The sequence below is a fragment of the Aquarana catesbeiana genome, linkage group LG05 (genome assembly GCF_042186555.1).
Source record: "Aquarana catesbeiana isolate 2022-GZ linkage group LG05, ASM4218655v1, whole genome shotgun sequence".
Classification (NCBI taxonomy): Eukaryota; Metazoa; Chordata; class Amphibia; order Anura; family Ranidae; genus Aquarana; species Aquarana catesbeiana.
Genome location: NC_133328.1, coordinates 594,525,338 through 594,542,057, shown reverse-complemented (window position 1 = coordinate 594,542,057; position 16,720 = coordinate 594,525,338). Strand labels below are relative to the sequence as shown.

The 16,720-nt window shown below is 38.4% G+C and overlaps 1 protein-coding gene across 1 annotated transcript in view; it reads left to right on the top strand.

Annotated features, from left to right (window-relative positions):
- Positions 1-16,720, top strand: part of CSMD3 (CUB and Sushi multiple domains 3) — a 1,635,173-nt gene that overhangs the window by 976,494 nt on the left and 641,959 nt on the right. The window contains exons 21-23 of the mRNA XM_073632169.1: positions 789-1,004; positions 4,283-4,471; positions 14,285-14,454. Of these exons, the coding sequence (XP_073488270.1) occupies positions 789-1,004; positions 4,283-4,471; positions 14,285-14,454 (575 nt within the window). The remainder of the gene's footprint in view (positions 1-788; positions 1,005-4,282; positions 4,472-14,284; positions 14,455-16,720) is intronic.

The window sequence follows — 16,720 nt, the reverse complement described above, 5'->3', positions numbered from 1 at the left end:
GTTGGCAAAGTTTTGATTTTGTGAAAGACAAGACACAAGGTAGTCAGTCTATGGAAGAACGAATTGTAAATCTGGTCCTTATGATGACATCACATTTAAACAATCTTTGTGTTAGGTGATTATGTTAGTAAAAAAAAGAATGTCCTATTACTGTAGATCAGCATAGGATATTATTTATATTCAGAACTACTTTTTACCTGTACACCCCATCTAACCATAGAAGGGAAAGATGTTTAATTTTTCCTTGAACTATGAAGAGCCCTCTTGTTACTCTCAGCATCCCAAACACCACCTTTACCCTACAGTTAACTTACTGAATTTAGTCAGAGGTAGGGATGGGTTCAGGATTCCTGCCTGTTCACATCATACCCACCAGGAAGCTGTCACTGTACACCGCCGATCATAGATAGCATGTGTATGTGCAGCTGCGGACCGGGAAATGCCTTACTGCCTATGATTGGAGGTGTGCAGTGATGGCTTCCTGGTGGGTACAATCCAAACACACCTGAGCTCATCGCTAGTCAGAGGTGTCTGATGCTGCACCCACCATTTCCTACTTTCCTACTACCCTGGGTACTGGTCTACAAGTGCCATCATTATAAAAAAAACTGTTTTCATTCTGTAACATATGATAAAAAAGCAGAAGCTGGTAAAAGATTTTTCCTTCTCTTATTTTTGACATTTTGTCCATAATGGAATACATGACTATTTCACCAATGCAGTAATACTATATTTGAATTGTTTGTAATGATATTAGCTACACTTCTAAATCTCGTTTATTTTTTTAGGCGTTCAGTTCACCTTTCACACCTTTCATCTGGAAGATCTTCATGACTACTTACTAATTACCGAAAATGGTAGCTTTACCCAGCCTCTGGCACGGCTCACCGGCTCTGAACTCCCTGCAGCAATTAATGCCGGTCTCTATGGAAATTTCAGAGCTCAGTTGCGATTTATTTCAGATTTTTCAATATCATATGAAGGATTCAACATTACCTTTTCTGGTAAGGAAATTGTTAGCATACACTTCAAAATTTAATAGTCATCTTTCCTCTTCAGTAATGATAAAGGAATAAGTTTAATAAGTTAAAAAAAGTTACCTTTGCCTAATTTAACTTTTATTGTCCCTAGCTTTAATAATAACAGATGTCTCTTTGTATCAATTCAACTGCTCCATCTAGATGTTATAAAAAGCTGTATACAAGCTAAGATTAAATGGTATGTAAACCCAAAAATAAAAATACTTCATATAGTTGCCTCTCCTCCATTAGATGTTGTGAGCTTAATTATATTCTTCTGTTCCTTTACTTTTAATCATTTGTACAGTATGTCTAAGGTGATTATATAAACTGTAATAACCTGCGCACTCTAAGGTCCCTGAATAAGAAACATGGCCATGATTTAGGATTGGGCAAAAAGAGGTTTAGTCTTAAAATAAGGAAAGGGTTCCATGGTAAAAATTAAAAGATTAAAAAGCACAGCAGTCTACTCTCTATCTCTACACACTATCCACTGTTTTTCTTTTCTTTGTTCATGGTTTAATCCACAGCTACAGTATATATAAAAGACAATGGGGGTAGATTTACTAAAACTTAAGCACTCATAATCTGGTGCAGCTGTGAATGGTAGCCAATCAGCTTTTAACGTCAGCTTGTTCAATTAAGCTTTGACAATAAAACCTGGAAGCTGATTGTGTCCATGTGGAGCTGCTCCAGATTTTGCACACTCCAGTTTTAGTAAATTTCCCCTAATGAATCCTAATTTGCACATAGCTCAGTATTTATCCTAAATTGTTATAGTTATGTGGGTTTGTTTATAAAAATTTTACCCCCCCCCACTTTGTCAATAAAGCTTTGCTTGCTGTGTCTGAATCTGACACTTTAGCTGGTGTGTCAGTGACTAGAAGCCATCTGATGTCTATCATTTGCCACCCTATCAATTGTCTTTCCTAAGAGTAAACATATCCAAATTCTTAATTAAAAAAAAAGAATCAGTATTTTTGCATTTGTCATTTTCATAAATGATATACAGTATCTCACAAAAGTGAGTACACCCCTCACATTTTTGTAAATATATTATTATATCTTTTCATGTGACAACACTGAAGACATTACACTTTGCTACAATGTAAAGTAGTGAGTGTACAGCTTGTATAACAGTGTAAATTTGCTGTCCCCTCAAAATAACTCAACACACAGCCATTAATGTCTAAACTGCTGGCAACAAAAGTGAGCACACCCCCAAGTGAAAATGTCCAAATTGAGCCCAAAGTGTCAACATTTTGTGTTGCCACCATTATTTTCCAGAATTGCCTTAACCCTCTTGGGCATGGAGTTCACCAGAGCTTCACAGGTTGCCACTGGAGTCATCTTCCACTTCTCCATGACGACATCACAGAGTTAGTGGATGTTATAGACCTTGCGCTCCTCCACCTTCCATTTGAGGATGCCCCACAGATGCTCAATAGGGTTTAGGTCTAGAGACATGCTTGGCCAGTCCATCACCTTTACCCTCAGCTTTTTTAGCAAGGCAGTGGTCATCTTTGAGGGTCGTTATCATGCTGGAATACTGCCCTGCAGCCCAGTCTCTGAAGGAAGGGGATCATGCTCTGCTACAGTATGTCACAGTACATGTTGGCATTCATGGTTCCCTCAATGAACTGTAGCTCCCCAGTTCCGGCAGCACTCATGCAGCCCCAGACCATGACACTCCCACCACCATGCTTGACTGTAGGCAAGACACACTTGTCTTTGTACTCCTCACCTGGTTGCTGCCACACACGCTTGACACCATCTGAACCAAATAGTTTTATCTTGATCTCATCAGACCACAGGACATGGTTCCAGTAATCCATGTCCTTAATCTACTTGTCTTTAGCAAACTGTTTATGGGCTTTCTTGTGCATCATCTTTAGAAGAGGCTTCCTTCTGGGACAATAGCCATGCAGACATTCGATGCAGAGTGCGGCATATGGTCTGAGCACTGACAGGCTGACCTCCCACCTCTTCAACCTCTGCAGAAATGCTGGCAGCACTCATATGTCTATTTCCCAAAGACAACCTCAGGATATGACGCTGAGCACGTGCACTCAGCTTCTTTGGTGGACCATGGAGAGATCTGTTGTGAGTGGAACCTGTCCTGTTAAATGGCTGTATGGTCTTGGCCACCGTGGTGCAGCTCAGTTTCAGGGTCTTGGCAATCTGCTTATAGCCTAGGCCATCTTTATGCAGAGCAACAATTTTTTTTTCAGATCCTCAGAGAGTTCTTTGCCATGAGGTACCATGTTGAACTTCCAGTTACCAGTATAAGAGAGTAAGAGCGATAACACCAAATTTAACGCACCTGATCCCCATTCAGAACTGAGACCTTATAACATGGGAAAATAGCTAATTGGTCCCAATTTAGACATTTTCACTTGCGGGTGTACTCACTTTTGTTGCCAGTGGTTTAGAGATCAATGGCTGTGTGTTGAGTTATTTTGAGGGGACAGCAAATTACACTGTTATTCAAGCTGTACACTCACTACTTTACATTGTAGCAAAGTGCCATTTCTTCAGTGTTGTCACATGAAAAGATAAAATAAAATATTTACAAAAATGTGAGGGAGGGGGTGCTGAATACATATGCACACCACAATTTTCAGATATTTATTTGTAAAAAATTTTGAAAACCATTTATCATTTTTCTTCCACTTCACAATTATGTGCCACGTTGTGTTGGTCTATCACATAAAATTCCAATAAAATACATTTATGTTTTTGGTTGTACATGACAAAATGTGGGGAGATGCAGACTAGAATACTACAATCACTGAGCAGCAAATTATATCACCTGTGATGTATTTCAGTGGCCTGTTTGTGGGTCCTGAAGACAGGAGTTGAGAACCGCTGCTTTAGATCAAAGCATATACATGTGTTAGAATGGCACAGTCAAAGCCCAGACCAAAATTCAATTGAGAATCTGTGGCAAGACTTGAAAATTGTTGTTCGCAGATGCTCTCCATCCAATCTGACAGCTTGAGCTATTTTGCACACCACAATTTTCAGATATTTATTTGTAAAAAATGTTGAAACCCATTTATCATTTTTCTTCCACTTCACAATTATGTGCCATGTTGTGTTGGTCTATCACATAAAATCCCAATAAAAATACATTTACATTTTTGGTTGTACATGACAAAATGTGGAAAATTTCAAGGGGTAGGAATACTTTTTCAAGGCACTGTAAATGATCTTATTATTTCAAATATAATGTCCAATGGCATGTATGTTTATTATTTTAGAATACAGCTTAGAACCATGTGAGGATCCAGGAATTCCACTGTATGGAAGAAGGCATGGCAACCATTTTGGAGTTGGAGATATCATAACATTTACATGTTCATCTGGATATCGCTTAGAAGGAATATCGGAAATTGTTTGTCTTGGCGGTGGGCGTCGTGTGTGGAGTGCACCTCTGCCAAGGTGTGTGGGTACGTGGTCAGCTGCTTTCATTTGCTTGTCTGTGTAGTCACTGTTCAGAGATGTTATGCAATTTTATTCTATTGTTTGCACTTTTCTTTAAATTATTAAACCAGTCTATAAAACTATTTTGTGGGCAAATTTATTTTTTCCGCTTTTTTAAGTTTAGTTTTACATACAACTGATATTTTAGATATAGGTGGATATTGCTGGATTGAATCTTCCTTGAATTGAATCGAACCACTGGAATCCTTGACAAATATAAGCAACCAGCATGTGCTTCAATATGCCAAACTAATCAATGCTGGTATTGTTGGCCTTTTACTGCAAACATTTATATTGGTCTATAAATCTTTAAAACATTTAATAAATATTTAACAATCTTTAAAAAAAATTAAATGGCTTCTGTATTTTGGAACCACTATAAAAATAATGATTACGTATATTGCTACTTTTTTTTTTAAATGGCAATCCTCCAACTACTTTACTGCTTTGATTTGCTCTTTTACTTGGCAAGCATATCTGTAGCCAAACGCTTTTTTTTGTATAAAGTATAGAAGGGTAAGAAACTGTCTTCATTGTTGTATGTGCCAGTTTAGGAACCTCTCCCTCAATGTTATCCCTGTGAAATCTCTCATTTTGGAGAGATTTATTTTTATTTCCTTGTTGGGGACAGGAAGTGAAGGAAAATCTCTCCAAGGAAACATAGACAAAAATAAAGACCTGATAAACATTCTAACCCTTCCCTATTCTAAAATATTAAAAAAAGTAATAGAAACACTTTTAGTTTAAATAAATACCAATGAACAAAAATAATTTTTAATTGTTGCTTGTTATTTAAAATCACCTTGAATATTATAGAGTTAAATTGTGATATGAGAGAAATAAATAAAAACTTCCAAGCTTAGGTGTATGCGTGGCTGCTGCATCCCCTGAAAAACTCCACAAAGTGAAGAAGCTGATAGATAAAATAAATGTGTAAGAGGTAAATTGGCAATGCCACAAAATAAATGTGAAATTGACCGTTGCGGTCAGATCATGTCCTGAAGTGCCTTCCTTATGGATTATGGAATATTGGTCTATATTACTAATAGCACTTGCACCTCTTTGTTAACTTGCTGCATAATCCACAAGGAAGGCACTTTAGCACATGATCTGACTGCACGGTCAATTTCACATTTATTTTGTGGCAGTGCCAATTTACCTCTTACACATTTATTTTATTTAAATTGTGATATGTCCACTTGAGAAAATAAAATTAGATACATACTCTACATATTTAGTCAAAGTTAAAAATATGTAAATGTGGCAGTGTAAATGACAGTGTGCTCCATTCACAAAGTGGTATCTAGAAATGCGCTAAAATAAGCTCAGCGTTTTTCAATTTTTTTTGCCATTCACGAAAAAATGCTACTAAAATACCAAATATGCTACTTTATGAACTGATGTGGTATTTTAGTGGTGAAAGCTTGCAGTAATTGAATTACAGGTATGGATTGAGGGACCCCACACCATTTTTTTCCATGATTTTTTAAAGCCGGCAGAGCTTTTCTTTACATTCAGCTGTCAGCAGGGAACCCCACTGACAGCTGATGACTCATTGGTTGTTAAGGATGTGGTGGCCACCCAGTCCTTAAAGCGGAGTTCCACCCAACTTTACAAGAATGTCTTAAACTAAAGACCACCCCTCCACCCCTCCACCGCTCATTTTTGTATATATATATTATTATTATTATTTTTTCTTCTTACCTTTTAAGAAGTACAAAGGGGTACTTCCATCCCAGCTGGGCCATGGTGAAATATGAAATTTCATCTTCTCAGAGGGCCGACATCGCGGGCTCCCTGGACAGGTAAGTGTCCTTATTAAAAGTCAGCAGCTACAGTACTTGTAGCTGCTGACTTTTAAAAAAAACTTTTTTGAGGCTGGAATTCCACTTTAACAACCATGACAGTTACTGGTAGTTTAGCCTGCTCTTTAACAACTAGTTAAAAACATACACATTCCTGAAATACTGCAATACCACTACTTAATTACCCCATGCATTTAATGATGTATTTTCCTCTATAAATTGAGTTTAATGCCTGTTTATGTGGTATTTACAGAGTGTTTTTAGGTAAATACCACAAAATGGTATAGTGATTTGACAGTTTCAGGATTGCATGCGATATTTAGGCAAAATGTGTCTGGATACCTAAATACTGCATGCGAGCTGCTTTATGAATGGAGACCAGTAGCACTAAAGTCAAAGAGCCCGAAATGGACCCCCAGCAAAAACTGAGATGGACAGTGGCAATAGCCTTATTTTTCTGGCACAAAGAATTTTTAATGCAGTGCTACAAGACAAACTGATGCAATGTTTTTCATGTTTACATATGAATTGTACAACAAAATAGCTTAGGAAAGAAGGCAATGAATGGGTTAACAAAATGTAAATTGGGTTAACCATTAGTTAAACTTTTAATTTATTTATTTAAATGGGTTTAAAATTCACACAGAAAATTAATTTATGAATAATGGCCACAATTGTAGCCTTAATGAAGAGCAGGACTGAGTTATCACATTGACAACCTTTCACTACAGATTATTCTGGGAGATAGGCTCTTCCAATGTAATCAGCGAGGATCTGCTGTCCATGAGAAAGCTGTCCTCTGCACTGTATCAACCTATCTCCCAGTGTATAGAGTCATCAGAAATTATCTGTACTTTGAGAGATTGCTCCTACAGAAGATCCCACTTTAACTGCACCCTCTCTATCACAACAATTGAGGTGTGTACCTCTTTTACCTCTATGTCAGTCTGTCACTCCCTGTAGGCATTAATTATGACTAGATGCTCCCAGGTTTTAATTTTTTTGTGGCAGACCACAGCATGCTACCATCATTCTGAAGTAGTAACAGATACAATACCATCATCTATTAAATACTGGGGTGGCTGCTCTAGGCCCCGCTGTAAATGATCTGCACTCAAATATGGACTTGGTAATAATTTAACCCCTTACCACTACCACTACCATTTGCATATAACTACTAATAAATGATGCCCTGCTTTGGAAAACCACCAGCCTACACTTCTTGTGGCTGGTGGCTCTGAATCCTGGCTATTATTGACAACTTGGTTTTCCATTAATGATCAGGGACCAAAGTGTTGGGCTGAAGGCTTTAGCCTGCAGATGAACACTGCCACCTTCAGACTGCTGTGAAATAGGCATTGCAATATGTTTAATACTTGAAATTGTTAGATACAGCTACAGTAGTAATATAAATTAAAATATCTATATATCTATATGTATGGATATATCCATATATATAGATATATATATATATTTTTTTTGTTGCATTTAGCACATTTGTCAGCCTAAAAAAGGATGCCAGGCTCTTATTAGTTTACCAAATAAATGACTTACTGTATAAGTAAAAGTAAACAATTTGTTATGTAAATTAATCTTAATACATGCCAAATTTGTAAGAATTGGGATGTGTTATTTAACTTGCCTACTTTATGAAAAAATTGCACATCTAAACAATTTTTATATTTTTTTTAAGAACGTGTAAGGCTTTTAGTTAGTTATTTCAATAAGACCCCCAGTTCTAGTTTAGTATTATATGCTGACAAATGCTTAAAAAAAAGTTTAAACTTTTTTTTAATGTTCATTTAATATTATTTTAAATTATGTAATTCAATCTGACAATTACATAATTAAGTAAATGGTACCGCAGATCCCACTGCAGCCTAAAAGGTTCTGCAGAAAGAAGGCTTTTTTGTCGATTAATCCTCCAGCTTGCATGTGATCATTATGTCATAACTGATAGACGAATCGGCTTGGGGTGCTGACATCGTGGGATCCCTGGACAGGTAAGTGTCCTTATAGCAGTATCCCCAGCATAAGGGATCCTGCTAAGGAAAATTAATAAACAGGATGCAGACAAAAAGGGGCTAATGTGCACAAATAAACTGTATAAACTCATTTGAAGTCAATGTCCAATGTTTTGGTTTACAGAGCTCAATAGCTGAAGCTTGGATTAAGTGGAAGCTCTGATTAAATTCAGTGAGCCATGTCTCTCCCCATTGTGTATGGTTTTACTCATTTAAATAAATAATGTCAGGCTGAAAGAAATAAGATACCTCTGTGGTTTCTCTTTAGAAAGACCATCACAAAGTTCAAAACAATTGTCAATGGGGCTTGCTTTGTTAAATGATTATTTGTAAACTAAAAAATATATATAAATAGTAAAAATATATACAAAATATTAGTTTAAAACATAAAAAAATAATACTTAGATAAATACTAAAAAACATTCAATTTTTCCCTTTAAATGACAATTAATTGTGCTTAACTTTACATGATTGAACTATGTTGACAATGGTGAACTAATGTTTATTATTAATTCTCTATTAGAAAAATAATAATTTGTCAAGATAAATATCATGGGTTAGGACTTGGCTGGGTAGACTTTTCACAACCGCATATAAATAAACTATCACAATCCATTTTGACCTCAGTAAAAAAAAAAATCACTAAACAGTCCCACAGGCAAGTCATCATAGATTAGAGACGTAAACTTAACCTAAATGTACTTAAAATGGAAGCAGTGAAATAAAGTTAATGTTTTCAAACCACTACAGAGTCTGTGACATCAAGAAAGTTGAGCTTGAGGCATTATGTACCTGTGCTTGATCGCTGCTTCCCAGTAATCATTACAGTGCAGCCGTGGTGTGAGGAAAATGTCAAAATCGGTAATGTTCAGTTACATTGGATTTTACATTCTTTATTGGTGTTAGTCCAGTCTGCCTGTACTGTATATTCACAGATGTGTTAATATAGATCAGAATGGTATATGTACAGATAAACTGAATGACAAATTTTCCAGGACTCCCGAAAAGTTTTCAAAAAATATATATATTTTTAAATATCTGTTAAAATGTTAAATAATAATTAATTCAAAATGTAAAAGTAGAGAATTTAAATTAGACATTATGACAAAATGTACCATTCATATAACCAATGCATTTTGCAGTTCTATTTTCTTTAATTTTGTGGTAATCCACAGTATTTTATGGAGCAAAAGCTCTATAGATGGCATATTATCATGATTCTTTTTTTTAAGAAGTTGCTCTGTAACTAAAGGGACAACATCATATAGGTCATGAGCATGCTAAGATGTATAATTGAAAAGAAAAACAAATACTGTTGTTTGGATGGCATGTGGTTGGCAATTACAATGTAAGATTAATATTTCAAACAAAAATGAATGAGATTGATGTCATCACCTGTTATTTTAGAATGTGCCTTGTCTGGACAACATAGATATCAATGTAGACGTACTTCCAAAATAAGCAGGTACAGACCAAGGGAACATGATAGGAAAGAGAAGATGAGTGCTGTGGAGGACAATGTGAAGAGAATGCCCTACTATCCTCCACTTCCACTCATATCAACCATGCTTTGGCAGGTCCCATTAGGGATAGGGAAGACATGCTTGAAAGGTTGTAAAGGGTGAATTAAACTGCTTACACATGACACCTTTCAAGCACCTTCTGCCACTTTTGGTCTTCAGGGAAATGAACATATGATCAAGGTGGGTGCCTGAAACCAAGCAATCTACTACCCGCAGATTTGATAAAACACCTGAATGTGAAATATACTTTAAAAACTACAGAAATTTCATTAAAAGTTTAGATTTTTCCAACATGTTTGATTGAGGCAACTTCAACCCCATCTCCCTGAGAACAAAACCATTTTTTTTCTCAAAATTATTAAAATTAATTTGAAAGGTCTAGCAGTTGATCAAATTGCCACGTGTATGGCCAGTTTAAGGATCATAACACTGAACCCACAAATACCAGCAGCAATAAAGTCAGGTAATACCCCATGGGGCAGACTATGACATTGTTTCAGTGCTAGCTCACACCAGATGCAGTTCTGTGTGCTTTTTTTCTGCACTAAGTGCTAGTTCACACCAGATGCAGTTCTGTGCATTTTTTCTGCACTAAAAATGCATGCAGTGCTTTCCATGTATTTCAATCGCTCTATTTCACACCAGTGCAGTCAGTTTCCGGTCAGTCTCCAGTGCAGAAAAAAAAAGTAGAGTGTGCTGCATTTTTTCTGCACAGAACTATACTGGAATCTAGCAAATTGTAAAAAATGCACTGGAACTGTGGGTGGTGTGAACTGTAAGCAAAAACTGCTCCGGAACGTATCCGGAGTGCATTTTTGTGGTGTGAACTGGCTTGAAAAATGCATGAACAGTGTTTCCCATGTAATCCAATGGCTCTAGTTCACACCAGTGCAGTCAGTTCCAGTCAGTTTCCAGTCAGTTTCCAGTCAATTTCCAATGCCGAAACTGACCGGAAACTGATGGAAACTGACTGCATTGGTGTGAACTAGAGCCATTGGAATACATGGAGAACACTGTGCATGCATTTTTATTGCAGAAAAAAAGTGCAAGGAACTACATCTGGTGTGAACTGCCACTCAAGGTCCTTCCTAGGGAACTCCTGTAGAACAGTATTAATTTAGGCAAGCTCAATCAATGACAGCCATGTGGTCAAACCCAAAAAGCTATCATTAGCTTGATGGTCCAAAGGTGATTTTTACAGTTTTATACATATATTTCTTTTATGCCAGCTCCAACTCCAAGTAGCAGGACTGACCCCCAACAGTCCAAAATACACAAGTAAAATCTAGGGCTGCAGCACTTCAAATTCCTGTTCCCAGTTTACAGTGTTCCCAGCCTGAGGAAGGGCGTTCTGTCTGAAAGCATGTATTGTGATGGAACACTGATGATTTCAGGCACACTATGATTATTATTAGGGATGAGCCGAACACCTCCTGGTTCGGTTCGCACCAGAACATGCGAACAGGCAAAAAATTTGTATGAACAAGCAAACACCGTTAAAGTCTATGGGACACGAACATGAAAAATCAAAAGTTCACATTTTAAAGGCTCATATGCAAGTTATTGCCATACAAAGTGTACGAGGACCTGGGTCCTGTCCCAGGGGACATGTATCAATTCCAAAAAAGTTTTATCAGGAGCAGTGATTTTAATAATGCTTAAAGTGAAACAATAAAAATGAAATATTCCTTTAAATATCATGACTGGGGGGTGTCCTTAGTATGCCTGTAAAGTAACGCAATTTTCTCATGTTTAGAACAATACCACAGCAAAATGAAATTTCTAAAGCAAAAAAAGGCATTCAAAACTGATCACGGCTGTAATTAATTGTCGGGTCTCGGCAATATAGATAAAATCATTGAAAAAAATGGTATGAGCCCCCCCAGTCCTTTACCAGGCCCTTCAGGACTGGTATGGATATTAAAGGGAACCCTGCACCAAAATTAAAAAAATGGCATGGGGTCCCCCAAAATCCATACCAGACCCTTATCTGAGCACACAACCTGGCAGGCTGCAGGAAAAGGGGAGACGAGAGAGCGCCCCCCCTCCTGAACCATACCAGGCCACATGCCCCCAACATGGGGAGGATGCTTTGGGGTCCCCTCAAAACAACTTGTCTCCCTTGGCCAGGTTTAATAAATCCCTTATTAAAAAAAAATGTCCGCAATGTAAATCTATCATCCATCACACCGCGCGACAAACCAAAAAAGAAAATGCAACAACTCCGCCTCCATGGGAGGCTCCTGCTGACTGAAGCCTCTTTGCAATGACAGCCGTTATATAGCTGAGGGTGGATGATGGATTTACATCGTGGGACATTTTTATTTTTTTATAAAGGATTTATCCCAAACTGTTTACTGTAATTTTTACTAATTTTGACACCTTTTTGGGTGGATGTGTAGGTTTACCCAATGTGCCTCCAGATTGTGATAAGCCCCCTGCCCACAGACCCCCCACAACCACCAGGCAAGGGTTGTGGGAATAAGGCCCTTGTCCCCATCAACATGGGGAGAAGGTGCTTTTTTTGGGGACCCCAAAGCACCCTCCCCATGTTAAGGGCAGGTGGTCTGGTACTGTTCAGGAAGGGACAAGGGCCTCATCCCCACAACCCTTGCCCGGTGGTTGTGGGGGTCTGCGGGTGGGGGGCTTATCAGAATCTGCGAGTCCCCTTTAACAAGGGGACCCCAGATCTCACCCCCCTATGGGAATGGGTATCAGGTACATTGTACCCCTACACATCCACAGTTCAGGAGGGAACAAGGGTCTCATCCCCATAACCCTTGCCTGGTGGTTGTGGGTGTCTGCGGTCGGGGGGCTTTTGGAATCTGGAAGCCCCCTTTAACAAGGGGACCCCCAGATGTCAGCCCCCTTATGTGAATGGGTTTTGTACCCCTACACATTCACCAAAAAAGTGTCAGAAATAGTATAGATTACAGTTTTGTACAAATCCTTTATTAAAAAATAAAAATGTCCCATTGTCCGCCCTCAGCTATATAACAGCTGTCTTCGCAAAGAGGCTTCAGTTGGTGGGAGCCTCCCATGGAGGCGACTTGTTGCGTTTTTTTTTCGGTTCGTCAGGCGGCGCGATGGATTTACTTTGTGGGACATTTTAATTTTTTTATTTTTTAATAAAGGATTAATTAAACCAGGGCAAGAGTTATGGGGATGAGGCCCTTGTCCCCATCAACATGGGGACAACATGTTTTGGGGGACCCCAAAGCATCGTTCCCATGTTGAGTGCATGTGGCCTGGTACGGTTCAGGAGGGGGGCTGCTCTCTCATCCCTCCTCTTTTCCTGCAGCCTGCCAGTTTACATGCTTGGATAAGGGTCTGGTATGGATTTTGGGGGGCCCCTACGTCATTTTTTTTAAATGTTGGCGCAGGGTTCCCCTTAAAATCCATACCAGACCTGAAGGGCCTAGTATGGATTTTGGCTGGCCCCTACGCCATTTTTTTTTTTTTAATTGTCGCAGGGTTCCCTTTAATATCCATACCAGACCTGAAGGGCCTGAAGGGCCTTGTAATGGACTGGGGGGAATTCATGCCGTTTTTTTCAAAGATTTTTATCTATATTGCCAGGACCCAACAATTCATTACAGCCACAAGCATTTTTAAAGATTTTTTTGAGATTTTTTTCCTTTAGAAATGTAATTTTGCTGTGGTATTGTTCTAAAAGAAAGATGCGCTACTTTACCGGCATACTAAGGACACGCCCAGACACGATATTTAAAAGAATATTTAATTTGTATTGTTTCACTTTAAGCATTAATAAAATCACTGCTCCTGAGAAAACGTCAGTTTTTAAAACTTTTTTTGCATTGATACATGTCCCCTGGGGCAGAACCGGGGTCCCCACACACTTTTTATGGCAATAACTTATAAGCCTTTAAAATGAGCACTTTTGGTTTTTGATGTTAGTGTCCCATAGGATTAAACGGTGTTCTGCGGCTTTCGAAATTTGCCACAAACACCAGATAATGTTCGCTGTTCGGAGAACAGGCGAACACCCGATGTTCCAGTTGAACGAACATCGGGCTCATCCCTAATTATTATCTATTGAATAAAGGGAAAATAATTTAGAGTGCTACAGCTTTGGATTTTATATACAGTATATGGTATTTTATATTTTTTTACTTGATTTTTTATTTGGTTGGTCTGAACATATCAGTCTTATAGTGTAGTCATTAACCACATGCCACCCAAACCATGTCTTTCAGTGTCTTTCATACCACTTCAGGGATTTGTACATCCCCATGAGTAGACAATTGTGTTTTCACTAAGAATGTTAAACCGCCAGTTTAAAGGGATCAGGTTAGTAATTATGTTAATGTACTTAGTTATGTTTTACAGTTTCACTGGGGAAAGCAGTTATAAAGCACAGCACTGCCTATTAAAATGTCTTCTCTCACTTTGTGCTTTATCTGCAGCTGAATGTGGAGCATCTGCAACAAATAATGAAGGAATTCTGCTGTCTCCGAATTACCCACTGAACTATGAAAATAATCATGAATGTATTTACAGCATTCAAGTACAAGCAGGGAAAGGAATCAATATCTCAGCCAGAACATTTCACTTAGCACAAGGGGATGTTCTTAAAGTAGGTTATTTGGATAAAAAGTATGCATTTGTGCTTTTCAAATATGTTCAGTTTGTTTAGTTATATAAGAATTCATTTTCTAAGATATTGCATAAAAATATTATATTGAAAGGCAAATAGTTTCAAGATTAGTTTCACTGAATTCTATTTATTTGAAATACTTTATGTAAGGTTATAAGAATACTATACTGTGTATTGAAAGGTAGATATCTCCCTGAAAGCAATAGGTAGGGAGACATTTGACTGCCCACTGTAGCACTGGTAGACAGCACTGCTGTCTTGATGGAGGGGCTACAAAAACACCTGCCATCCTATCAGTGAGAATCAGACAGGCTGCATAGAGTATTGGAAGACCTCTGTGAGCAAATATTGGAGGTAAATATTATACCCCTCAGTGTAGCTAACCGTTAGGCCCCATTCAAAATTGTTTAGCAGGAATGAGAGTTCCTGCTTGAGATGTTTAAAGTGCAATAACACATGTTACGCATAGGGCAGCCCATTTACTTTATTGGACTCCCATATGAGTGTATCACCCAAAATAAACTTCTCCTACTTTTTGGGTGACAAGCTTAGTGTGCTTTTTGCCGTGATTGCCACGATATTCTGTCACATGACAATCATGGCAGAATGGCACCACGTTTGGGGTACCATTAAGAATAATGGCATCCAAATATGCATCGCATGTTCTACCATGATTTGGAATTGTGGGCAGAGCTGCAGCCATTCTGACCGCAATTCCAACTTGCCTTATGTGTACGGGGTCTTACGGAACATTGTACAGGGCATCTGATCAGATGGTTTGTGGCTACCTCACACCACATCTCTAGGAAAAATCATCCCACCCTACCTATTTACAATTTCTTTAATAAAAAAAAAACAACACTTCCTTTACTCATTGTTTTCCCCAGTTTTTTTTTTTTGGGGGGGGTTGAAATAAAATAATGGAGCGATCATAGAAAGCTACATTACATGTTTTCTAAGCAGGCTTTTTTGGTTCAGTAGAGTTTCATTGAAAATAGGAGCACACACGAACCACAATGGAAAAAATGTCTTGAGCTCCAGAAACGGCACTTCTCTAACTCTTCACAGAGGGCTTATAATATGTTGGTTTCAATCAATAGCTCATCATTTCTTTGAAATGAAAAGCATGCCAGTACAAAATGTAAATGTCATTGAATTGAAAAATGGTGATGTTTCAAGTATAAACTACTTACCTGACAAAGAGTACTAAACCCTCCTATCTTTTTCAGCCAAGGAAACTGTCATCTTAGCCTCTGTCTGATTTGCAACTGCCTTGATGGGGCACATGTGATCATTTAGGATACCAGCCATTTGATGGTTTGACAGTTTGGTTGAGAGCACAAGCAAATGACAGTTAGCAATCCCAGCATGCTGGGAATATAGCTATTTTTTAAAACTGTTAATGGGTTTAGTTCCACTTTCACTTACCTGAATCCATTCATCCATCCTTATGTTCACATGTATGTTTAAAGCCAATATCTTATTTATTGCATTACTTAATTTATTATAGCTGACAAGCATTCTGTTTCTTAAAAAGAAGCCTTTACTGGTAAATATGCATTTTGCTATTGCCAACCTCTGTGTGGGATATGGTTGAGACTTAACTGTCTGGCTCTTCAAGTTGCTTTAGTGCTTTCTGAGCCACTGATCTATAAGAAACATGAACATAAGATACTCTATCTTTACTCTGATTTCACTGGCTGCATAATGATTCCAGGGTAGTTAGTCAGAAAGTATTGACACTAGGAGTAGCCAAGCAATTAGGAATTTTAAGTAGGAAGTCAACATTGCAGCCTGTATGGTTCTCACAGTACAGGTGTCCTTTAACCGCTTAAGGACTAGCTGCCATCATTATACTGCAGCAGGTTGGCTCTCCTGGGTGAATCGCCGTAGGTGTAGGTGGGCCGCTTTAAGAGTGATAGCTGCCCCCCGCGTGCCGCTGAAGCTGATGCGCATGGCGGGCAACCACAATGTCTGCCGTCCACCCGCAATCAATCCACAGAGAGCCAGAACGAGGATCTGTCAATGTAAACATACAGATCCCCGTTCTTACAGGGGAGGAGAGACAGATCTGCTGTTACTATTGATTAGGAACAGTGATCTCTCTCCTCCTCCAGTCAGTCCCATCCCCCCACAGTTAGAAACACCTCCCTGGGAACACATTTAACCTCTTGATCGCCATGTTAACCCCTTCCCTGCTAGTGACATTTACACAGTAATCAGTGCATTTTTATAGCACTGATCG